The 25,791-nt window shown below is 43.9% G+C and overlaps 1 protein-coding gene across 2 annotated transcripts in view; it reads left to right on the top strand.

Annotated features, from left to right (window-relative positions):
• The window catches only part of ADGRE1 (adhesion G protein-coupled receptor E1), a 58,117-nt gene extending 34,991 nt beyond the window's left edge, over nucleotides 1-23,126 (top strand). For both annotated transcript variants that reach the window (XM_046684611.1, XM_046684610.1), the window contains 13 exons: nucleotides 874-962; nucleotides 2,299-2,382; nucleotides 3,071-3,248; nucleotides 5,254-5,373; nucleotides 6,529-6,728; nucleotides 7,809-7,979; nucleotides 9,787-9,981; nucleotides 11,301-11,536; nucleotides 13,759-13,825; nucleotides 14,978-15,069; nucleotides 17,456-17,624; nucleotides 17,732-17,860; nucleotides 20,647-23,126. In XM_046684611.1, coding sequence (XP_046540567.1) covers nucleotides 874-962; nucleotides 2,299-2,382; nucleotides 3,071-3,248; nucleotides 5,254-5,373; nucleotides 6,529-6,728; nucleotides 7,809-7,979; nucleotides 9,787-9,981; nucleotides 11,301-11,536; nucleotides 13,759-13,825; nucleotides 14,978-15,069; nucleotides 17,456-17,624; nucleotides 17,732-17,860; nucleotides 20,647-20,652 — 1,736 coding nt within the window. In that variant the 3' untranslated portion in view covers nucleotides 20,653-23,126. The remainder of the gene's footprint in view (nucleotides 1-873; nucleotides 963-2,298; nucleotides 2,383-3,070; nucleotides 3,249-5,253; nucleotides 5,374-6,528; nucleotides 6,729-7,808; nucleotides 7,980-9,786; nucleotides 9,982-11,300; nucleotides 11,537-13,758; nucleotides 13,826-14,977; nucleotides 15,070-17,455; nucleotides 17,625-17,731; nucleotides 17,861-20,646) is intronic.
• The last annotated feature ends 2,665 nt before the right edge of the window (nucleotides 23,127-25,791 follow it).

Below are 25,791 nucleotides of genomic sequence, written 5' to 3'. Positions count from 1 at the left end.
ATTTATACAGAGGCAATGAAGTGTAATAAAATGAATATGTCCGAGGCACTCGCCAGCATAAGAACTAGACCATCACCAATGCCACTGCATTTTCTGCATGTTCCTTCTCTGCTGGTATCCTTGTCTTCTCCCCAGAGGGAACCACTTGCAACTTTGTATTTATAATTCCCCTAGTTAAAAAAAGTTCGCCCTATGCATGCATTCCTAAACAACACCTTGCTTAGTTTCGTCTACATTGGAGCTTTATAAAAATGGTATACTATGTATAATGTTTTTTTAAATTGAGATATAATTGATATATAACATTATATTAGTTTCAGGTGTATAACATAATGATTTGATATTTGGATATATTGCAAAATAATCACAATAAGTCCAGTTAACATCTGTCACCCCACATAGTTACAAAATTTTTTTTTCTTGTGATGAGAACTTTTAAGATCTACTCTCTTAGCAACTTTCAAATATGCAATCCAGTGTTATCAACTGTAAGCACCATGCTTTACATTGCATCCCCCGGACTTATTTAATTTATAACTTTTGACTCCCTTCACCCATTTACCCATCCCCCACCCCAGCCTCTGGAAACTGCCAATCTGTTCTCTGTATCTATGAGCTTGCTTTTTTTTCCCTTTTAAGATTCCACACGTAAGTGAGATCATACGGTTTTTTTCTGACTTGCTCTTTTCACTCTGTATTACATGTCTCAGAGTCCCTGATGTCGTAGTGTGTAGCTTCAGTTTGTTCATTGCTGCTGCTGTATAATATGGCAAGGAATGGATTTTAAGCAAGGGGTGATAAAATCAGACTTGCCTTCTAATCATATCTTGCTGTGGTTGAAGTTTGATTTGGTTGCTTTTGTTTTCTTCCTAGGGGCTCCCTTCAAGTGTAAAGAAGATGTGTTAGCCAGAAATAAGCAGGTCCATCTATGCCAAACGAAAACAGCAGTGGAGCCTGAAGATGTAAGTATTTTTGAAGGTTCCTAGCTCTTGACGTGGTCCTAGAAGCCACTTAGGTAAGATGCTGTTTTGCAGTTTTAACAAAGGCAAAAGTAACAGTGGCCCAAACCAGATAGCAGTTTATTTCTCTCTTTGTAACAGTTTGAGTTTAAGCTGCTGAGGGCTGATGTGACGGCTCCAGAACGCTCTGCCGTCATCAACACAAGACTCCCTCATTGTGGTCCAGGATGGCTGCTCCAGCCCCTGCCATCACGTTCTGCATCCCAGCTGGTGGGCAGGGGGAAGGGGAAGTGAAATGCACCGTCCTTCTCTGTGAAAATATGACCCAGTATCACTTCTGCTTTCACCTCATTGGCCAGAAATTAGGCACATGGTCACACGAGCTACAAGGAAAGTTGGTAAGGGAGGCCATCTTTCCATCTAAAACCTGGGGATTCTTTTACGAAAAGAAGAAAGGATGTTGGGGGTCTCATTACCAGTGAAGGTGTTGCTGCTGCATCTGTGTGATCTGGGGCGGGTGATTCATAGCTGCCACACCAGGAGGAATTTGGACGTCTGGTTCTCTAATGAAGTCATTCCAGTGTAAATGCTCCATGAGCATCTTCAGGAATGGGTGTCACTATTTTAAAAATAAGCTTGTAAATAAGCTTTGGAATTCGCATGCACTACAGAGCATTATCAGGTTTTTAAAAAATTGCAGTGAAGTATACATGAAAAATTCAGCATTTTAAAGTGTACAGTTCAGTGGCATTTAGTACTCACAGTGATGTGTAACCACCACCTCTGTCTATCTCCAAAAGCTTTTCATCACCCCCAAAGGAAACCCTCTACCCGTTAGTGGCTACTGTCCGTTCCCCTCCTACTCCCCACCCCCAGTAAATGACAATCTACTTTCTGTCTCCATAAATTTGTCTCTTCTGGACATTTCATATAAATGGAATCATACACTATGTGGCCTTCTGTGTCTAGCTCCTTTCACTGGGCATCACGTTTTCAAGGTTCATCCATGTTGTAACTTGTATCAATGCTCCATTCCTTTTTATGGCTGAATACTATTCCATGTAGACCACTATTTTTTTCACGCATTTCCCCATCTCTTTACCCCACTAGACAGTTTTGCTGTCTGTTTCCTTTTGTTGTTTATGGAAGAGAAAGTTTCTGTGGTTCCAATTTTGATCAAGTGGTGAATTTTTATTTCCCTCAGAATTCGAGAGACTCGTGACACCTCAGGAATTCAGAATCGCTCCATGTGGGGGGGCTCGATGGCCCAGTTTGTACCTTACGTGCTTGGGGGGTAGAGTGATCAATACTCACGAATGCTCTTTCCTCTGGGGCACAGGTTGCCTTTTGCACACAGTTGAATGCCGTCCTCAGCATGCTGGACGATGCCTGTGAAAACACATCTGCCGTCGTTTCTCTGAAGGTAATGGAGGGGTCTTCATAATTATGTTTTGAGGTTCAAGCATCTTGGGGCACACTTTGCGAGCAGAAAGTCCTCTTTATAATTAACAGATTGCGCATTAGTATTTAATGTATTACGGTTGTAGGGTTTTAAAAATTAACACACAGTAAAATTGCCCTTTTCTTTACCATCCCATGAGTTTTATCGCGTGAATAGATTTATACAACCACCACCACAATCAGAATACAGAACGTTCTATCTCCCAAAAAACTCGCTTGGGCTTTCTGTTTATAGTAAGACGCTGCCTCCAGCACCAGCCCCTGAAAATCCCTGATTTGTTCTCTGTCCTTACAGCTTTGTCCCTTCAAGAATGTGATCTAAATGGAATCCCACAAAATGTGGCCTTTTGAGTGCTTGGTTCACTCAGCATAATGTCTTCAAGATCCATCAATGTTGTGTTTATCAAGAGTCCCATTCCTTTTTGGGGGTAACCGTTCATGACATTTAGCACATTTAGAGTGTCATGCAACCATCATCACTGTCTAGTTCCAGAACATTTTCATCACCCCAAAAGGAAATGCCCTACCCATGAAGCAGCCTCGCCTCATCCCTCTCTCATCAGCAACCCGTTCTCTTGGTGGGAGAGAGAGAACAGTTGCTGTTTCACGGATGAGAGAGAGAGAGACAGCAAGCGCACCTTTCCTTGCAGGATATGGCTGAGAACATTTCTTCCGTGCTTGAGCAAACGTCCACCTCGTCCAACCTCACCAGAGAAGCAACATCCACCCTGGCCGTAGTCTTACTGGAGAGCGTGAAAAGAACCACGCTGGCAGCTTTCCTGAATCCCTCGGGCAATGTCAGTCAGACTATTCGGACGGAACACTTAGGTAGGCTATATCCTTCATGGCAAGGTCACGCCTGGGTGCTGATTTTGATGGGTGACTTGGGCAGTGTGATTCTCCATACACCATCTTCCCGACTGTTTCAAACCTCTGAACTCACACAAAGCAAGCCTATCATAGGAATGACATCTCCCATTTATTGATTGCCTGGCGTTGTGTTAAACCTTTTCTTTCTTTTTTTTTTTTTTTTTGGTGAGGAAGACTGGCCCTGATCTAACGTCTGTTGCCAATCTTCCTCTATTTTGTATGTGGGACACTGCCACAGAGTGGCTTGATGAGCAGAGTGTAGGTCTGTGCCCAGGAACTGAGCCAGCCATGCCCGGGCTGCCAAAGTGGAGCATGGGAACTTAACCACTATGCCACCAGGCTGGCCTCCACACTGTGTTAAGAGTGTGTTGCCAGGCACTGTTTGTAGGGTGTCATTAATTCATTCAACAAGTATTTTTTGGCTGTCTACTGTGTGCTGGGTGTTAAGACATGACAGTCATTTGCTGTGTTCAGATATTTCCAGCTCTTTCTTCTGGGCCCGTGGTGTGATTGTACTGCCAGGCTTTGGGTCAGGCAGGATTTTGTGATGAGTTTAGGCCAGTGAATTGTGAATGGAGTACCTTCCAGAGACTTCTCTCCCTCTTCCCTAGGGACGGGCAGTGTTTCAGATCACAGTTTCTCCATCTGCGTGGGTCCCAGGGCAAGGATAACACAGAGCAGGGCCCCAAGTCCATTCATGATGGACACAAAGCATTAATGAGAAATTGATAATTATTTCTAATCCGCTAAGATTTGGGGCTGTTTGTTACTGCTGCCTGACCGATCCTCTCCTGACTGATACGGCTCTGGCTCTCCCATCCTGAACATGCTTGATGGGTGCCTGCATGGAAATATTGAGTACCATATGCCAAGTGGAGGAGCATCCCACTCCTGGTACTTGCTCCCTGCTAGGAAGTTCCATCCTAATAGATGCCCAGGAAGTCGAGAGGTGGAAATAGCGTATTTGTTAAAGTTCCACCAGTAGTGAACAAAATTGTCCTCGTGAATCTTATATTTTAGAGATAGATATCTGGCATACCAGATCAGGCTAGCTGTGCTGAGAAACACACAGCAGGCTAAGGAGGCTCGAGATGATCAAGATTAGGAGGAGCGTTGCTATCTTATACTGTGCGGTTAGGGGAAGTCTCATTGGGGTTGGGACCTCAGGGAAGGGAGCCGTGGAAATATTTGGAGAAAGAGTAAGGGTGGGAATACTTGGTGAGTTCAAGGAAGAATGAGGAGTCCAAGGTGGCTGGAGTGGGGCAGAGGATGGTGAAAGCTGCAGGAGAAGGGGTGAGGAAAGAAAGGGAGAGGCAGATTTTGTACACAAATGTAGGGACTCAAGACTTTATTTGAGGTAAGAAGGCAGAGCAGGATCAGAGAGTTCGAGAACAGGCATGGCATTATCTGGCTTGTATTTTTAAAGGGTGCCTCTGGTAGAATGATCTATTTTGTTTTCATGAAGAGTCCTGTAATTATTGCCACGTTGCAGGTGAGGAATCTGAGGCTCAGAGAGGTTGAGTCATTGCTCAGGTTGGCACAGCTGGTGAGCGGCAGAGCTGGGTTTCCTAGTTACCTCCGTCTGACTGCAGAATCCAAATCTTCGTCCACCATACTGGGCTTGCCCTGGTCCCTTCCTAATTCCTTTAGCTTTGGAAAACATGTCTAAATTTGGAGTATCCAGAGAGTTGTGACTGTGTCGCCTTCTATCACTGTTGACTTCAACCCCATCTCTTCCTGATGCATCCCCTAGGATGTGAGAGCTCACTCTTATGGCTCCACCTGGGTTTCTCATGTGTTTGGTGCTACCATCCTCAACCTTTCACCAAGGGGCTCAAGATGTTTCCCATGATGATCCAGCCTTTCCGTTCTTCCCTTTGCTGGCAATTATACATGCTTACCTTTCTTGGACAGGACCCACTTTCCGGGTGACTGCATGCAAACTCTCCCTTTCTCTTTTTAGATGTTAATAGCAGAGTTATCAAGAACGAATGCTCTGAAGGGAACATGGCCTTTAGCTTGAAAGCCAAAGGGGATAAGATGACGATTTCATGCTCCACAATTAAAGAATCTGGATCCACAGGTACAGACCCACTCCGGAGAATCAGGGTGGGTAGTTATGGTACACTCAGTCAACAAACACTTATCGATCGCCTCTTAGGTGCCAAGACCTGTGCCAGGTGGTGGGGAAATCAATGATGGGAGAGGCAGAAATGGCCTCAGGAAAGTTTCCCACCTGCTAGGAAAGGCAGACATTGAATAAATAATCTCGCAGTACCGGAGTATTGAAAGCTTACCTATCTAATACAGCAGCCACTGGCCACTTTTGTCATTCAGCACTTGAAATGTGGCCAGGTTGTGAATTTAAAATACCTACCAGATTTCAAAGACTTGGTCCAAAAAAAAAATGGAGTATGTAAAATAGCTCACTCATAATTTTTTCTATTGATCACGTGTTGAAACGATACTACTTTGCGTGTATTGAATTAATATATTATTAAAACGAATGTTACCTGTTTTCTACTCTAAAATGTGGCTATTAGAAAATTTAAAATTGCGTATGTGGCTCATAGTATATTTCTAGCAGACAGTGCTGATCTGTCTCAGGGGTTGGGAAACTTTTCCTGTAGAGGGCCACTTTGTAAATATTTTAGGCTTTGAGGGCAACACAATTTCTGTCGCAACCATTCGACCCTGCCGTCCATCATCGTGCAAAAGCATTCATCAGCGGCGTGTAAATGAATGGGTGTGGCTGTGTTGAAATAGAGCTTTTATTAAAAAAAAAAAAAAAACCATGCCATGGTAAGATAAGCCTGTAGGTCACTGTCCGCCTTTCCTGATCTACATGCTGTGTGGGAGGCACAGCGAGCAGACCTGGGGCACATCCCTGGAGACCACAACATTGAAAGGGGAAGCCCGCCAAAGACACTGAACAAAAATGACCGTCAATGTTGGAGGGGAATTTCTTTTCCACTGTTGAGTTGAATCGTCCTTTAAAAACCCAAATTCAAATTTATTTGTAAATGTAGCTAAGATTTCTCCAAGTGATAGCACCACACGATTTTTTTCCTATGGTTCTGGAGAGGGTCACCAATCGGAAGCCCACAGGTATTTCAATCCTCAGAGCGGGCTAGTGAAGATTCAGGAATGCATGGGATATTAAAGTGTGTATACTAGTAACTACTGAGCAAATGATTCCCTCCTTTTTTTTTTTTTTTGCATTTGGGGGAAATTGCAGAGATCAGTGGGGTGGCTTTTGTCTCCTTTGCGGGTATGGAGTCTCTTTTGAACGAGAGCTTCTTCCGAGACTCTCAGACGCCCATGGCCAACTCCAAGAGGAAGCTGAAGATTAATTCTCGTGTCGTCGGGGGCATGCTGACAGGGAAGAAGAAAGACGGCTTCTCTGAGGCAGTCAACTACACTCTGGAGCACCTTGAGGTTTGTGAAGAGGTTTCTACTGTGCCCCCATCTATCTATTGGGGACTCCCCATCTCCTAGGGGGCTTAACTCTCTTTTTTTTTTTTAATTGAGGCAACACTGGTTTAAAACATTATAAAAATTTCAAGTGTGCATCATTCTATTTCAATTTCTGTATAGAATACATCATGTTCACCATCCAAAGACTAATTACCTTCCATCATGGCACTCATGTGCCCTGTCACTCCGTTTTTCCTCCTCCCTCCCCACTTCCCCTCTGGTAACCACCAGTCTAATCTCTGTATCTATGTTTGTCGGTGGTGGTGGTTATTCTTATCTTCTACTTATGGGTGAAATCATATGGTATTTGACCTTCTCCATCTGATTTATTTCACTTAGCATAATACCCTGGAGGTCCATCTGTGTTGTTGCAAAAGGCAAGATTTCATCTTTTTTTTTTTTTTTTGAGGAAGATTAGCCCTGAGCTAACATCTGCTGCCAATCCTCCTGTTTTTTGCTGAGGAAGACTGGCTCTGAGCTAACATCCGTGCCCATCTTCTTCTACTTTATGTGTGGGGAGCCTACCACAGTGTGGTTTGACAAGCGGTGCGTAGGTCCACACCCAGGATCTGAACCAGTGAACCCTGGGCCGCCGAAGTGGAACATGCGAACTTAACCACTGCACCACCGGCCTGGCCCCATAACTCTCATTTTTAATGGGGACCTGTTAAGGTAGCAAGCTTCCACAGTTTCTAGCAACTTAAGCCAGTCTTCAGAATCCACCTCTAGAAGAATAAACTCTCCTATTTCTCTGTGGCATTCTTCCACTCATCAATGGGCAAGATTTAGGTTAAACTAAGTAACATTGATGTACATACATTTACAGAGACATTAGCTGCATTAGCTACAGCCAAGTCAGCGATAGAGACAGATCTGGCATGCAAGACTTTTCTTTTCATCACCGCATGATGAAATATCAGCATTTCTCTCCATTCCGTACAGAAGATACCTGCATCTCTTGCCCCAAATGACTCTTGGGGTTGGTCACATTGAGTCCGTTCAAGAGGGATTCTCAGGTGACCAAGACCTTTGATTTTTCAGCCAAAGAAGCAGACTGAGAGCCCCATGTGTGTTTCCTGGAGCACTGATGAGGAGGGCGGTAGGTGGGTCCCGTCTGGCTGTGAGATCATTGAAGTTTCCGAGACACATACCGTCTGCCGCTGTAAACGAATGGCGAACCTGGCCATCATCATGGCTTCTGGGGAGCTCACGGTCAGTATTGGTGCTCTGTGCTCTGTCTCTTGAAATCCAATGGGGGAAACGTTGACTACACACTTGTCGTGTGCCTCTCATGGCATTGAGTGTTTGGGGAGGGAGTCAAGGAAGACAGAAGGGGTGTGCGCTAGACCTCTGCCCTTGGAGAGTTCATGGTCAAGTTGGGAAGCCATGACCCTCATGTATCAAGTGGGAAATGACCCTAAACAGGTACAGCTCAATAACTATCACAGACTCTATTCACTGAGCACAGATCTTGTGCCGGACCCTTTATTTGAAGTGTTTTTAGACCCATTTCCCAGGATCGGATGCTGAGGCTCAGCAGCCTGCCTGGTCGTGACGCTGGTAACTGGTGGAGATGGGACTTGAACCCACAACAGGCCAGCTCCAGAGGTCTCTTTCCACCAAACCATACAAATGGAGCAAAAGGTTGTGCTGTGGGAATTCAGCCATGTTTCAGTGAGAGCCGGTGATGGATCGGGGGAGAAACGAAGTACACAGTGAGCCTTGGCAACCAGGTAGACTTTGTAGAGAGGGAAGACATCCTCATTAGTGCTGTGGTGAGCTTCCTTACCTCTCATGCAAGATCTGAGGTTAATTCCCTACGAGGGAGGCCCTAACTGCTATTTGGAGGAGTATGTAGCTAAGGACATAACTGGATCCAGAGCAAGACTTGCTTAGTTTCAAGTCCCATCTCTATCACTTCCTAGCTGTGTTTCCTTGAGCAAGTCGCTCACCCTCTCTGAGCTGAGTCCAATTCTCTCATCTCAAAAATGAGAACAAGAAAAAAATAACGATGACAGCTAACACTTAACAGGGTGCATAATGTTTCCGGCACAGTTGTGAGTTCTTTAAGTATTTTTGCTGAATCCTCCTAAAACAACCCTATAAGCTAGCTGTTATTTTCAGTATCCTCTTTTTAACAGATGAGCAAACTGAGGCACAGAGAAGTTAAGTGTCTTGCCCAAGCTCACACAGCTAGAAACCAGCAGAACAGAAGTCGGTTCTCTTAAACGATAAGTCACACTATCTTAGAGAAGAGCTCATGAGATGGTGCCCGGCATATCTTTAACACACAGAAAGTGTACAGATAAATTTAAAATTAATTTAAAAATTAACTATGAATCATGGCATAGGGGGAGGACTGAGCTTGTCGTTTCTACTCCCAGGAGCTGAGGCGTGTCTAAATGCCTCTGTAGCAGTGCTGGCTCCGTACAGGAAAATCAGGAGCCACTCTGGGTGTTTCAAGCAGAAAGAGATTGAATGCAGGGAACTGGGTGCTCACGAAATCTCTGGAAGGGATGCAGGAGTTGCAGTCATGGGGCTGCCCCTTGGATTTTGGCTTTAAGGTCACCCCTCTGCACCCCTCTGTAATCCAGAGGTCAGAAACTGCTTCTGTCAGGTCACCCCACGCCCGTGAAATTAAAGACGAGACAGTTGGAATGTGGAGTCCAGCCATGGTTCACTCCTGTCTGCAGAAAGCTGGCATCTGTCCCCATCCTGCCTTCCAAAACTTTCACGCATGCTCCTCATTGGAGAACCCTGATGACCTCCAGGACCTTAGCCCCAGGGGATTCTGGGAAATGTAGTTTGTCGACATCGGGGGGTGAGATGTAGGGTAGGGATGGGAATGGGTGCCCATGGATTCCAAAGGATGATGATGGACAATATCTACCTCACTCTGAGCATCAGAGGGAGAAAAGGTCCCCAGGCCCTTTCTGCTCAAGCCAAGAGTCTGGATAATTCTTTGTCCTGCCCAGGGTGTGTCGGTCCCTCTCTGAGTGGTGTATCTCTTTCCTGACAGATGGAGTTCTCCTTGTTCATCATTAGCCACGTGGGCATGATCATCTCGCTGGTGTGTCTCGTCTTGGCCATTGCCACCTTCCTGCTCTGCCGTGGCATTCGCAGCCAAACCACCTCCCTCCACCTGCACCTCTGCGTGTGCCTCTTCTTGGCCAAGCTTCTCTTCCTCACGGGTGTAGACAAGACTGACAACGAGGTCTCACATCCCTCAGGCTATGCCCCCACATCCAGCCCCATCATCTCCACATCTGCCTCTGCTCATCCCTACTCAGCTCTCTCTATGCTAGTGCCCACCTCAGGACCTTTGCACATGCTGTGCCTTCTTTCAATAATACTCATCCCCCGGCCCCTCAATCAGTTGACTCCTTCTTGTGATAGGTCTCAGCTGAAAATAACTTCCCTGACCATGTTATATATTGTGGTTATCCCTCCTATCACTCTTTAAACCATTAGCTCTTCCCTGGGATGATTCTGCCCCCTAGGGGACACCTGGTAATATCTGGAGACATTCTTGGTTGTCACCACTGGCAAGGGGCTGCTGCTGGCATCTAGTAGGGGGAGGCCAGGGATGCTGCTCAACATGCTACAAGGCATAGGACGGCCCCCACGACAGGAAAAAATGTGGCAACAGCGTTACAAATGTCAATAAGGCTACAGTTGCCAAACGACTCCATTTTTCTTTCTTTCCTGGGACTTAGTTGAAACCATACTGATTAGCTCCTGTTTTACTTGCCGTGTGGCTGCCTCCCCCACTAGACTGTGTGGCCTGTGAGAGCGAGGACTTTAGCCAATTTGCCCCTATAACTGTGCCACGAACTTGTAGGCTCTCCGAGTTCTTCTAAAAGGAGCACGACTGACATTTTGGGTGAAGTGAGGGTGCTTCGTGCAGAGCAATCCTTCTCGCTGCGGAATGCCGAGCTTCCCCGATCCCTTGAGAACTGAGTGCTAGTGGTGTCGGACTCCCGTCCTTTGACCCGGGGGTGGGCAAACTCTTTCTGTAAAAAAGGCAGATCTAAATATTTTTGGCTTTTGTGGACCCTATGGTCTCTGTCGTGACTCCTCAGCTCTGCTGTTTTAGCACAAAAGCAGCCGTAGAGAATAGTAAAAGGTGTGGCTGTGCCAGTGAAACGTTATTTACAGAACAGCCGGCCGGCCCAGTGGTCGTAGTTGGCGGGACCCCCCTACCCCCCACCCCAAATCTTCAAACATCTCCTAAAGTAGAGTGATCATGGATCGGTCACCCCCGCCCCAGGCTCTCCCAGTTTTAGCTTTGACATCACATGTCCTGGAAAACCTCAGTTTCAGGCAAACCAGGACGATAGGTGACCCCACCAAAGGGAGGGAGCCGCCCGCGGTGAAGAACGTCCCTGTAAATGTTTGTGGAATGAATGAATGAATGAATGAACGGGTCGTGTTTGGGGAACGCCAGTCGGAATAGCCCCTCCCCTGCCGTCGTCCCCTGAGCGGGCTCCCTGCGCCGGGGGGACCCTGAGTGCCCATGCTTCTCCCCTGCAGACGGTCTGCGCCATCATCGCGGGCTTCCTGCATTACCTTTTCCTCGCCTGCTTCTCCTGGATGCTGGTGGAGGCCGTGGTGCTGTTCCTCACGGTTAGGAACCTGAAGGTGGTGAATTACTTCAGCTCTCGCAACATCAAGATGCTGTACCTCTGTGTCGTTGGCTACGGGCTCCCAGGGGTGGTGGTGGCTGTCTTGGCCAGCGTGCAACCTCAGGGCTACGGGACGCCTGATCGGTGAGTGGCATCCCTCTCTCTCCCTAAGGACCCTGCTGTTGGGGTTCAGGATGATAATTCCATGAACAACAAGAAGAGCGGTGACAGTAGCGGTAGTTGTGGCTACCATTTATTGTATTTGGTCTCAGGTTGCCATGGTCTGGGGGCTGCCACGTACAGTCACACAGGTTGAGCACTGAACAAATCCAGGAGCCACTGTTTGCACGATAGTAAAGGTGAAGGGCGGTGACGTGATAGTGAATTTGATTGTACAGTTTTCAGAACAGTGTCTGGCACAGAGTAAAGCATTCTACGCATGATTCTGGTCACCATTGCTAGTGCCACTGTCTGTTTTACAGTGAGTTATGGTCATCACGTGGTTCCATGCCAGGCGATTTCAGGTAGGATGTTGGTGAGGACTCAGTTTAAAAATATTTTCGTATTTATTTTGTAGGGCATTAGAAAGAAAAATTGCCAGCATATCAAAATCATGATTTCACAGACAGGATTCTATTATATAAGTAAAAAAACAAAAAGGTGAGTCAATTTTGAGGAGAAAAATTAGATAAAGGGCAGAACAAGCAGTATGTGCACAGGGAAGAGACTGTAAAGGAATTTATGTTAAGTAAGCACCCATCGTAATCTAATTCCTGTAAGCTTTACAAACATATATTATCTCTGATACTTCTTGACAAAATTCCTATGCCTCCACTGTGTACAGCAGCACCTTTCAGCTATTCTATGGTGTAAATAGTGTCCCCTGGATTTGTGCAGTGTACAACCTGTGCTCCTGGACATGGCGGCCCTGAAGCCAATAGTACATAAAGTAGCAGCTTCATAAATGGTGGCTACAGAGGGAATTGAAGCTCAGTACGGTTGCAGAACTTGCCCAGGGTCACATGGCTAGTAAGTGTCCAAGCGGAGTTCAGATCTGACTGTCTTGTCAGGAAGATAGCGACAGAGAGGAGAAGGAGCAAATATGGGGTGCATTGGTGAGCAGGCACTGCTCTGGGTTACCGGGCTAAGACCCAGTACCTCTGGGAGACTGTGCAGGGCGCGCACCCCAGTTAACCCAGCCAAGGGGTGAGGGAGCTGGCTTATTTACCCACCAACTCCCTCCCATCAGCCACTGGTTGCTTCTGGGAGAACTAAGTCTCCAGCACTTCCAGTCTGCTGCCCTCAGGCAGAGATGCAGATGCTGATGCGGGAAGTGGCCAGGATGGATGTGGTCCTTCCTGAAAGGATGTGAACAGCATCTTCTCACAATGCAAACATTTTCCTGCCTTTTATTCACTCTATTACTGGAGACTCACCTTCCGGGCCAACATCTGGTTGGCTAAACTTGATGATTTTCCTTCTCTTATGGGGGGAAGCACACTTCTGCTAAAGGAATATTGGGGTGCTTTTACTGAACGTGGTGGAATGATTGTCGGGTGGTGAAAACAGCAAATATCTACCAGAGACATGATGGAAAGAGGCAATGCCTTCTCCCTTCCTTCTTCCTCCTTCCTTCCTTCCTTCCCTCCTTCCTTCTTACTTCCTTCCTTCTTCCTTGCTTCCTCCCTCCCTCCTTCCTCCTTCCTTCCTTCCATCCTTCTTTCCCGTCCCCCTCCCTCCCTTCCTTCTTTCCTTTCTTCTAACAAATAATTATGGAATGCCTCATCCCTGCCAGGCTTTGCAGAGTTCTAGGTATTCAGAGATGAACAAAACATTCAAAGTCCAAATTCTTATGCAGCTCATAGTCTGGTAAGGGAAGAAGGACAATTTTCAAGTGAACAAACAACTAAACAAGATAATTTATGATACGAAGAGATGCTCTAAAAAAGGCAGCAGGCTCTGCTAGAGAGGAGCCAGGAGTAGGGAGAGGGTACTTGGCTGGGTTGGTCAGGAGTGGCTTTCCAGAGTAGGTGACATTTGAGCTGAGATCTGAATGACGAATGACGAGGTGTGCCAGTGGAAAGTTCTGGAAAGAGGAAGAAGAAGGTCTTACAAAGGTTATGAATTGAGAATGAACTCTATCCAGGGCACGAAGTGAATATTTCAGGAACATTTGTCCCGCAAGAAGGTCTGAAAGACGATTTACTGTGGTCCAGAGAAAACTGAAATTCGACGAGCCCCATCATGAGAATTTCCGTCTGGGTCTCATCTCCTAGTACCCTCCTCCATTAGTGCACCTGTCAGGGCGTGAGTAACTGTAGGGTCGAGACCCCCAGATGAGCACTGACTCCCGTTTCTCTCCGTAGCTGCTGGCTGAAGACAGAGACAAAGTTCATCTGGAGTTTCCTGGGGCCAGTCTGCGGAATCATCGTGGTAAGCAAATTGCTTGGGGCCGAGTGTGCTGGAGCAGGAGCAAGGAGCGTTGAAGGATTGGGAAATGCCCGGGGAAGTTGTGTAGCTGCGGTCACCTATTCTCAAACACCCTCCTTTCTGATCCTCGATTCTTGAGATTTCCAAGTTAGAATGTAATTTCTTTGATTTGGGATTTTTTTTTTTTATGCCAACTTGAAAATGCTCCTGGGAGGCACCCCAGTCTTATCTGTCTTTTGTGTTTCTATATGAACGGGTCTGTCCATCTCTTCTGAGTGCAGATATTAAATGAGAAAAAAAGGGAGAAAGAAATTAAAAATGATCGGCGGGGGAAAGAGGAGAGGGCAATGGTGAGACGGAGGCAAAAGGAAGTCTGATGTCCTGAGGGTTAGGGCTTCAGTATATCTTATTTAGGAGGGACACAGTTCAACCCATAACAGGGCCCTGGTGTTGATGCTAACTTCCCGGGTGCCTCCAGTGGAAAGAAACAAAGATCATTTTAAATGAGAACAAACAAAGGCGACTTATTCAGAGATTGCTCCAATGAGAAAGTCAGCCACTCTCACTTGCATTTGCGAGAGACTCAACAGCAGACAGAGGAGTGGAAAAGCTTTACAGAGGGAGACAGAAGGCTTCAGACGTGCCCTGAGTGGAGGCTGTTAGCATGGGGAGGCAATGGGTGGGCTAACTTGAAGCAGGCGTCCTATATGATTGCTTGGGGGGGCATATTGGCTTTCTCCTTTTGGGGCTAAGTTGGAAGCAGGGGAAGACATTCAGGAGGCTGTCAGTTATTAATCAAGTCTTGGTCGTTTAGGGTCAGTTGCTGCAGGACTTCTTGTTTGACTTCCTGGAGTGGTTACTGCACACTATGTGTTGGAGTTCTTTTTTTTTTTTTTTTTTTTGGTGAGGAAGATTAGCCCTGAGCTAACATTTGTGCCAATCTTCCTCTACTTTGTACGTGGGATGCCACCACAGCATGGCTGATGAGTGGAGCAGGTCCACACCTGGGATCTGAACCCACAAACCCCAGGCCACCATGCAGAACTTTAACCACCCAACCATAGGGCCAACCCCCTGAGTTCTATTTTTATAGATGGTCTGGCCATCGTCTTCTTGTATGTCCAATCTCTCGATACCTTCTGCCTGACTTTGCAGATCAATTCCATCCTCCTGACTTTGACATTGTGGATCCTGAAGCAGAAGCTTTCCACTGTCAATGCTGACGTCTCGACGCTCAAAGACAACAGGTGCGGTCCCTCCTTCCTTTCACCTCCCCTTCCAGTCTCCCTTCCTTCCTTCCATAAATGTTCATTGAGACCTTTTGTATACCTGGTTCTGTGCCCAAGACAGAATAGCACAGTGTCTGGATCTGGGGGGCTAAACCCCGAGGTCTACCACTCACAAGCTGTGTGACCTTAGGCAAGTGACATAACCTCTCTGAAACTCAATTTCCTCATCTGTAGAATTGGGGTATTAATATTGCCCACTTTACGTGGCTTTTGAAGCATTTAGCACAGTCGTTAGGAGAAGTGAGTGTTTCATATATAGAAACTATTAGTACATTTTCTAAGTCTTCTCCTGTGCATTCATAGTAGAAATAGAATCATACTATTTTATTTTTATAACCATTTTTTCTCTTAATAACATGTCATAAAATTTCTCCTGTTTAATTAGAAATTTGTCGATGGTCCTTTTTTGTGTGTAACATTTCAGTGTGAGGACACAGCACAATTTATTGAAATAATCCCTCATTCATGAACATTTAAGTTGCTTCTGATTTTTTTTTTTTTTTTTTGCTATTAGAAACAATATTATCTTGAATATCCATGTAAGGAAACCTTCTTCCACATCTGTGGTTATTTAATCGTAATACTAGGCATGAAATTGCCTGAGTCAAAGGGTCAGTTGGATTGTAACACTTTCAGTATATATTGCAAATTGTTTTCCAGAAAATTTGTTTCCATTTACGAGTGATTGTTTACCTCCAGCTTTACCAGCATTAGAGTTTATCACATTTTATTGTTTTGATGATAAATGAAATACACTATCTCATTATTTTAGCTTGATAGACATTATTTTGTCTACAGAGGTGGACTTTTTCATATTCTCATAGAGTATCTATGTTTCTTAACTTCATCACTTAACTAACATTCATTTTAAGAACCGACCCAAACCAGACATTGTCTAGGTTTTATTGTTGGTGAGCTGATCATGGTCCCTCGTTTGTTTTCCTGTCGGTGTCCGATCCTCCATCGATTAATGGATGGAGGATTAATGGATTAATGAAATATTTTTTCCTAAAAATTATTTTTAGAAAGTTAATGCAAGCAATTAAAATAAAGTTAATACATGCCATGGCGAGAAAAATGAAGCAGTAGAAACAGAACATACGAGAAGTAATTCCTTCTCTTCTCCCTGAATGCCCAGATTTCCAGATCTCTCCCACTTCGAGCGACCATTATCACTGGAACTGATCTTCCTTCCAGAATATTTATACTCACACGTACACCTTCTATTACATAAATGATGGGGTACTGTACATATCATTCTCCTCTTTGGTTTTTTTCCACATAATAGGTAGCTTATTTCATATCGATACTTAAGGTTAAAAACAACTAACAAAAATGTTTATTTTGTGCCAGACCCTGTTCTAAGCACCTTTAGGATCTTTCCATCTCATTAAATAATCTGTAGAACAAGCTTATGGTGTAGGCATTGTATTTTTATCCTTACCTCAAAGTGAGGAAACTGAGGCACAGTGAGGTTAATTAATTTACTGAGGCCACAAAGTTAGTGAAGGGATCAGTCAGAATTTAAACACAGGCAGTCTGACACAGAGCCTAACCCACTATAGTATATTGTCACTCTCAGTTAAAAAATAGTTTTATAATCTGATTTCTGTCTCTATGGATTTGTCTATTCTGGACATTTCATATAAATGGAATCATACGCTATGTGGCCTTTTGTGACTGTCTTCTCTCAGTGAGCATCATGTTTTCAAGGTTTGCCCATGTTGTAGCGTGTGTCAATGCTTCACTCCTTTTCATGGCTGAGTAATATTCCACTGTATGGATGGACCATGTTTTGTTTATCCATTCATCTGTAGATGGACATGTGGGTTGTTTCTAATTGGGGGAGAGGGGAATCGGGAATGACTGCTTAATAGGTACAGGGTTTCTTTTTGGGGTGATAAAAATGTCTGGGAACTGAATAGTGGTGATGTTTGTACAACATTGGGAATGTGCTAAATACCACTGAATCACACTTTAGATGGTTAAAATGGTGAAGTTTATGTTGTGTGAGTTTTACCTCAGTGAAATAAAAAAGGCTTCCTAGTATTTAACGTCTTCACCGTTCATTTAACGTCTCAAATTAGCCTTTTATTACTACAAACAATATTGTGTTAAATACATGTGTCCACACACGTGCCCATGTGTATCTGTAGGCCAATAGCCTTTTAAATGCCTATAGGATTTGATTTCCCTGCAGCTAGGCTAGGAGGCTCCACCCCAGGTTTGTTTCCATCCGGGCGGTGGGTCACATGGTGGCAGCCTCAGACCATCCATAGGAGTGTGCCCACGAGGACAGCAGCCACCTCCTAGAACCTTATCCTCTGCAAATCTTCACCCACAGGTTATTGACATTCAAGGCCTTTGCCCAGCTCTTCATCTTGGGATGCTCCTGGGTCTTGGGCATTTTCCAGATCGGACCCATGGCTGGTATCATGGCCTACCTGTTCACTATCATCAACAGCCTGCAGGGGGCCTTCATCTTCATCATTCACTGTCTGCTCAACCACCAGGTATGTAGCTGCTGCCCTCGCTGCCCCTACGCACCCCCTTCCAGGGGACATGCCTGTGCCAGCATCTGAGAGGGATTCCTCTCCTTGTGATGTGTCTCCATCTCCAGGTTCGAGAAGCATACAGGAGATGTTTTACCAGGAAGGCCAAATCCAGTTCCCAGGTGTCCCAGACTTCAGGGATCTTTCTGTCATCCATGTCCTCCAATTCCAAGACGGAGAGAGACTGCGTGGTTTATGTAGGTTCTGCTTGAACAGAATACTTGTTTCTTAGCAATACTAAACACTGCTGTGTGTTGAGTACCTACTGTGAGCTCTGTGTGTCCATGCGTATTAGCCCATTTGATAGAGCGTAGGGTTTAAGAGTAGGGGGTTCAGGAGCCAGGCTGCCTAGGTGTAAATCTAAGCTCTGCCCCTTAGCAGTTATGTGACCTAAAAAAGATCAAATCATGACTCATACAGATAGAAAATGAGGGTACGTTAAGGATTTTATTCTACCCATTAATCAGTGAGGGAACCAGATAGATGTTATAACTGGATCAAAAGAGAATGCAAAGAACAGACATATATGTACATAATATATACAATGTATATAATATATAATAATACATAAGATATAATATACACAATGTATACATAATACATAATATATATTACACAATGTATATATGATAGATAATACATAATACACATATAATATATACAATGTATGCATAGTACATAATATATATTACATAATACATATATAATGTACACAATTTATATAATATATAATATGTAATACACATATACTATATACAATGTATGCATAGTACATAATATATATTACATAATACATGTATAATGTACACAATGTATATAATGTACACATAATACATTATATATGTTATGTGATAGATATATATGTCTACTCCTTGCTGTTCTCTTTTGAATCAGTTATAACATCTGCCCGGTTCCCTCATTGATAATTATATACATAAAAAATATATAATATAACATATAATTATATGTTACATAATTATTGTAGATATAATTATTAATATTATATAGTATAGACAAAAGTTCATATATACCTATGTGTATTATATATGTATTACACATATATGAATTATAATACATACATATAATACATACACACATATAATATCGAAATGAATGTGCAAATGGAGGCAAAACAATTTTCTCCATGGAATTATTTTGCATCACTGTCAGTTATTTAAAATTTACAGAATTGGAAAATAGCTCCCACATAGGTCAGAATCAAATAACCCAGAAAGGTGTCCCCTGACAATGCATCGTCTTCTGCTGAAGCACTCATTTTTCTCTACACAATAGATTTCCTCCAGTCTCACAGCCATAAACACCATCTATTAACAGTGACTCCCAAATTTTAAATAATGTGCAGTCCAGCCCCCTTTCCTGAGTTCTAGACTCATATAACCAACCACCTGCCAAACACCCCACTGAGATGTCTAATAGATGTTGCAAATGTAACATGTTCCAAACTGAGCTTCCGAGCCCCTCACCTCTCATTTTCACGGAGGATCCCCTATCCTCCTATTGCTCAGCATAAAGCTGTGGCGTTATCCTTGACTCTGCTTTTCTTCTTACCCTCCATCTCCGATCTATTGGCAAATACTGTTGACTTTTCCTCAGAGTGTATCCAGAATCTGATCGCTTTTCTTTGCCTTCACTGCTTCTATCGTGGTCCAAATCCTATTGTCTGTAGCCAGGATTATGGAAATAGCCTCCTAAGGGGTCTTTCTGCTTCCCCTCCTGCCTTTTCCCTGCCCTGCCTTTGGTCTGTTCTCCCTGAAGCAGCCAAAGGGCATGTGTGAACTCCTGAGTCAGGTCACATCCCTTCTCTGCCTACAACCCTCCATGGCTCCCACCTTACTCAGAGTAAAAGCCAAAGTCCTCCTGATGGCCCACAGGTGCTGTATGATCTGACCCTCTTTTCCTCCTTGATCTCATCCTCTGTTAATCTCACTTCCCTCTGCTCCACCCACACTGACCAGCTCAGGATTCTTCAGACACTCCAGACTCACTTCCTTGAACTAGATGCTCACTCTGCCTTGAGTGTTCTAGTCCTGATACCCACATGGCTGACTCCCTCGCCTCCCTCACCTCCTTCAAATCTTTGTTCCAATCATTTCCTATCAATAGCATTTGCTCTGACAACTCTATTTTGTACTGCTTCCTTTTCTCCTACCCCGACATTCATGCTTCTCCTGCCCCCTAATCCTGATTTTCTTTTCACAGTGCCTTCCACTTTCTAACATGCTATAAATAACTAATTTATTTCCTTTATTATTTATGGGCTTCTACCTACACTAGACTGCCTTATTTCTTCACTGATGTACTCCAAGCTCAAGTAACTAAGATCCATTGGCTTAATTAAATAGGGAATTATTTTTCTTGAAAGAATAGAAGCCCAGAGTTAAGTGTTGCTGATATTGGTTCTATTGCTCAGTGATATTGTAAAGAATCTAGGCTTTTCCTAGTTTTCCATTCCATTAGCAGCATGCTGGCTTTTCATCAAATTATTTTCATGGTTGCAAGATGGCTGCCATAGCTCCAGACATCGCAACCACATTCAAGGCAGGAAGAAGAGGGATGGGGCAGAAGCAGCAACCTCTCCTTTCGTGCCTCTCCCTTTAACAGAAAACAGAAGCTTTCCCAGAAACCCCTCAGCAGATTTCCCTTTCACCTAATTGGTCAGAACAGCATCGCATGACCACTCATAGTTACAAAAGAATTTAACAAACCAAGCATTTGGCTTTCTAGCTTCTCGAGGGGGAGCTATCAGTGATGAAGAGGTTGAGAATGGCTTTTGAGTTTGCCAGCAGTGCCTCACATGCTAGGGATGATCACTGTTAACATTTTAACGTTTATCCCTCTAGTCTTTGTTGCTGTATTGATCTCTCTCTGTATGTATAAGATGCATGACCCTATAGATCTGACCCCTGGGGTCACATTTGTACTCATCCTGCCACTGATTCTGATTGTGATTTCTCTCTCACAGGGTTAAAGCCCCTTCTTGCTTTCAAGTATGCTATGGAGCAACATTTGAGCACAGCAGGTGCCTGGCAGGAGCCAACTCTGAAATCTTCTCTTCTTGGCTTAATTTGGAAATGCGGGGTCTCCCCAGCCCCAGAACACTCTGGGCCGTTTGGAGCATGGATGGGCGGGGCGATCCTCCCATGGTTTCATGTGCTGGTGAGAAACGAGAGTTTCCGTTCCAGATTACCATTTTATCTTCCGTGTTCTGCAACCCTTTGAATTTCCAGAGTTTTGTGGAAATAATAGACCCCAGTGCAATGGCATGACCAAGAACATCCAGCTACCATTTTGTTTTCCTCTAAGTTCTCTGGTGCGTGTCTCTAAGTGTGCCTCTCCAGCACCTGTCTCGTGCCTGACACACACAGCAGCCCTCAGGGAATGACTTGTCATCTGACCGACTGGCTGACGTTTTGACACAACCTCTTCCTGCTTTTAAAGGAATGGTCAGTAAAATGCTAATGAGAGCCCCAGGGGATAAATAAGGGGCATAGTCGTAGAGGCTACTTTGGCACAAAGACTGAAAAGAGTTATGTTGATAATCAGGAGTGATTGATGGAGCAGAATTCCAGCGTTTCATGGAGAGTTGAAGTATGTGATGACAAAACCCTTGGGAAAACCTTCTAATTTCTTGGGACATTTCAAGGAAGCAACATCCCCCTTCCTTCCAGGAACTTTTTTGTGACTTGACTAGGACTCGCACTACTCCCAAAGTTATCGCCGTCCCACCTTGCTCTCCGTCTCCCATAAAATCTTGAGGGCCACGGAGAGAAGGAGGAGAATTTTAAATGTAGATCTCCTCCCTTCCACAGCCAGTCTCAAACACACCTACTCAAGGTGTGGTCCATGGACCAGAAGCATGAGCATCATTTTGTTAGAAAAGCAGCATCTAAGGTACCACCGCAGATCTTCGGAACCGGAACCTGCATTTTAACAAGATCCCCAGGGAATTTGTGTTGTACACAGGAGTGAATGTTCTGGCATATTCTAGAGTATTCTTTTGTTTTCCATGCTGACAGAAGAGCTTGTCTTTAAATCTAGGCAGGAAAACATATCCTCGACTTTGGGACTTTGCATCTGCCATTCTCTCTTCCTAGGACAACTTTCCTCAAAATCGGACTAATTTCTACCCTCTCTTTGAGTCTCAGCATAGTCATCAATTTCACCAGGAAGCATTCTTTGAATCTCTGGAAGTAGGATTAGGTGTCACCTCTGTGTGTCCTCTAAGGCTTCATGATTTCTAGCCTTGTGTGATCATTTCTTCTCTTCTTGAGTGTCTCCAACTGGACTGTGAGCTCCATAATTACAGGGAATGGCATTCAGTTGATTCTCCATAAATAAGTTGAATGGATGAATGAATGATTACTTTCCATTTTGAAGATGAAGAATTTGAGGCTCAGAGAGGTTAAGTAACTTTGTCAGCATCACACAGATGGCTGGGCTGGGCTTCAAGTTCCTGATCACAGAGCTCCTCTTCCAGACCCCTAGTCCTTCTCCTTCTCTTTCTTGGACCCTAGGAATTCTTAGTTTGGGGATACAAAGGAGATGCTACATATTTACTTTGAGTCAACTTACCATTTAGGATTCAATTAGCTCAGTAATCACCCTGTGCTGAACAATTTGATCACAGCATTAAACTTGGTTGATGCAGGCTCAATCTTTGTTATTTGTGCCAGCCACGACTCGGGAGGGGGGCTGACACATGTTCATTTATGATAGGTTGGTCTTCAATGCTTGGCTTGTCCAGTGTTCAATACAGAGGTGACAATTCTAGGGGATATTGAAGCAAGAGATGGCGTGGCCTTTACCATAGCCAATTGTGGTAGGTTGATTGCATCAATGGCCTCAAGAATGGTTTCCATGTCTCCATACCCCTTCCCTGGAGCTTCGTAACCATTCCTGCTCTCACTCTGGCTTGGCCTTGAGACTTGCTTTGGCTAATGGAATGTCAGCAAGCGTGACTCAAACAGAGTGTGCATTCCTTCTTGCCCGTTACATGATAAGTCTCACTTGTTCTTGCACCCCTGCCTCCGCCATGAGCACGTGCCCAGGCTGACCTGCTAGAGGGATGTGAAAAATGTATGGAAGACAGTTAAGTCATCCCATTATACCAGCTGAGGTTGTCCTTAATCAGCCATCTGACCAACTTGTAGCTGACTACAGTCACATCCGTGAGCCCAGTCAAGATCAGCAGACCTGCCCGGGCAACCCAGACTCAGGAGCCACAATCAAGTACCATTATTTTAGGGCACAGAGTTTCAGGAGTGGTTTGTTAACGAAGTATTCTTGGTGGAAGTTGCTAACTGATTCAGCAACCAATGGATTGTCAATGTTTTGCATTTGACTGCAACAATTTGGAACATACAAAGAGGGTGATTCGCATCTTCATTTCCTCTTAGCTGTCAGGATCTGTAAATCTAAAACGCTTGAATAAAGTTCTTTCTGACAGAAGACTTGCACACGGCTTTGTCTGTCTCGACAACAGTGAAACATGTTGGTTTAAAATACTGTCGTCTTCAGGAACCCTGTGTTTCTAAGCTGAGTGAAAGCGGTGACCTCCACAATAAGGATTTTTCTTACTATAAACACCAACCTACACTTGTTACATTCCTTTACCCCTGTGGCCTCATATGCCTCCACTAGAGGGAGAAAAGAGACTCAGAATAAAAATGTCATGGTTCTCAGGGCCAGCCCCATGGCTGAGTGGTTAAGTTTGCACACTCTGCTTTGGCAGCCCGGGGCTTCACCAGTTCGAATCCTGGGTGTGGACATGACACCGTTCATCAGGCCATGCTGAGGTGGCATCCCACATGCCACAAGTGGAAGGATCCACACCTAAAAAAAAATACACAACTATGTATTGGGGGACTTTCCGGAGAAAAAAGAAAATTAAAAATATTTTTTTAAAAAACCTGCATGGTTCTCAAATCCCATAAATATAAAGTGAAATAACTCTGTCCTTTTATAATCCAAATAATTTATGGTATCCAAAAATGGAACATCCTTTCACTCAAGAAATATTTATTGACCACCTATCATGTACTTACCCCCAAATGCTAAAAGTCATTGAAAAAATATTGAAAAATTGAAAAGTAAGGATATTAGAACTGAAAACATTATTTTAGATTTACACATTTTATCTTTCCTCAAACTAGAATTTATTAAAATTTGACTTCCTTGGTTATAATGGAAGCAAAGTCATCAATAATATTTTCCAAATCAACTTCTAAAAAAGAATTATCTGTTAAAAAATACATTATAAAAGTGTATGTATTACTGCCTACAAGCATAGGTTCTTTACCCACCACACAAAGGGGCCAAATAAAAACTGGAATACCAGGGTTACAGCAAGGAAAGCATCTTTATTTCAGATGACATCAGCCAGGAGAAAAGAGTGAGCCCTCAAATTTGCCTCATTTCGTCTCATCTCCCAGAAAGAGGGGAGACGAGGGGTTTTAAAGGTTTGTGAGGAATGTGGCTGCTTATAGAGAGGTGGGGGCGGGTGTCAGTGGCCTTGCTGGTCAGAGTTTTCCCACCGGCCTGCATGTGGCCTTGGGACACTGTTTGCCAAAAGGAGGAGGAGATGATAAATAATCCAGGTGGGTGACGTTGGCTCTTTGTCTTCATGGCAGATAGTGGATTTCGGAGCAAGGGAGCCAGGGAGTAAGCAGGGAAAGCATGCTTTTGTTTTAAACCCACTTAGGCTGGGTTTAATGTAGGGGAGCTGATATCAGGGCTGGCATCAATTCCTCCCTATTTTATGTTCATTCCTCAATCTTGAGGGATTTGGGGCGATGACCCATCTAGCTACTTCCTGCTGAATTGGGGCATACGTTGTTTTATCTCATTGAACCAGTCTTTTAATAAGGCGGTGATGCAGTTGGTCGCCCCAAGTTAGGCCTATATCATGTAAATTAGTAACTAGATATTTAATAGGAAGCATTTCTAGAGAAATAAAAAGAAAAAACGAGGTTAATGGTTGGAGTAAATGATACATCAGTTCCTGAACCCTGGGGGCAGCCAACCAAGAATCCTAGAAGTCATGGTCAAAGCATTTTTTTGTACCTTGAAATGTCTCTGATGGTGTCATCGGGAACTCAGGTGCCTTTTCTGAGTGGCTTACACAGGAGCAGACATGAATCTCTCTTCAGTTTACATCAAGTTCTCCAGCTTCAGTTTTTAAGGCTTCAGGGAAAAGGGCAGGCTTAGTTCTCTGTGATTTCAAATGAAAATGATGGGAAAAAATGGAAAACATTCGTTTGGAGATTTGTTATTTCAGATATTTCAGGAGCCAGTCCAGTTTACAGACATAAAACAAAAACCTCAAAGACAATTAATAGAACCAGAATCTAGTATTCATGAAGGTGTATTATGCCTCCATGGAAACATAATTTTTCTCTCTGAAATCACCCTCAACTTTACCAAGCACCACCAAATTAAGACTAACTGGGTTGCAAAATAAGTTTAGTTTTAATAAATTTGGCTCAATTATTTACACAAGTATGGCAAGAATAGCAATTGGCCATATAGGCTCTTTTAAATCTGCTTTGCTGAAACTTTTTATAAGGAATCTCAGGTTGAACTTTAAAGGCCTCTCAAGGCCATGAAAGCCAGACCAAGAACTTGTCATCAGATTCTGCCTGCAATACCTACAGATTTGGGTGAATTCCTCTCTTCTGAGGTCCCCTAAATATTGAGGTTCTTTGTAACTGCCAGAGGGAGTGACATTCTTTACTCAACATTACCAGGTCACCAGGACCCCGTAAGCAAGGTACCAGGCCCATATTTCCAAATGACTTTATTCCAGAAAGTTAACCTTCATTCCTCAAAAGCTGTCTGGTCATATCTGAGCCCGTATGTTTTTCTCAAATATGACATTCCAGTAAAATCCTTGGTGATATAGTTAGTTTCCAATTGTGTTTTGTTATAAGAACAGATTCTTATTGAACTTATACAAACAACTATATTGCCATGAAAATAAGAATACTTACTCACTAAGAATTTCCAATTTGGAGGGATAAAGTAGGGAGAGAAAGAGAAATGTTTCCATTTTGTTTACAAATGGATAATTTTATCAAATTTTATAAGTTATAGTTAGCACAAGTGAAAA

This window comes from Equus quagga, chromosome 14 (assembly GCF_021613505.1).
Source record: "Equus quagga isolate Etosha38 chromosome 14, UCLA_HA_Equagga_1.0, whole genome shotgun sequence".
Taxonomy (NCBI): Eukaryota; Metazoa; Chordata; class Mammalia; order Perissodactyla; family Equidae; genus Equus; species Equus quagga.
Note: the sequence above shows the minus strand (reverse complement) of the source record. Positions and strands in the feature narration are given on the sequence as shown.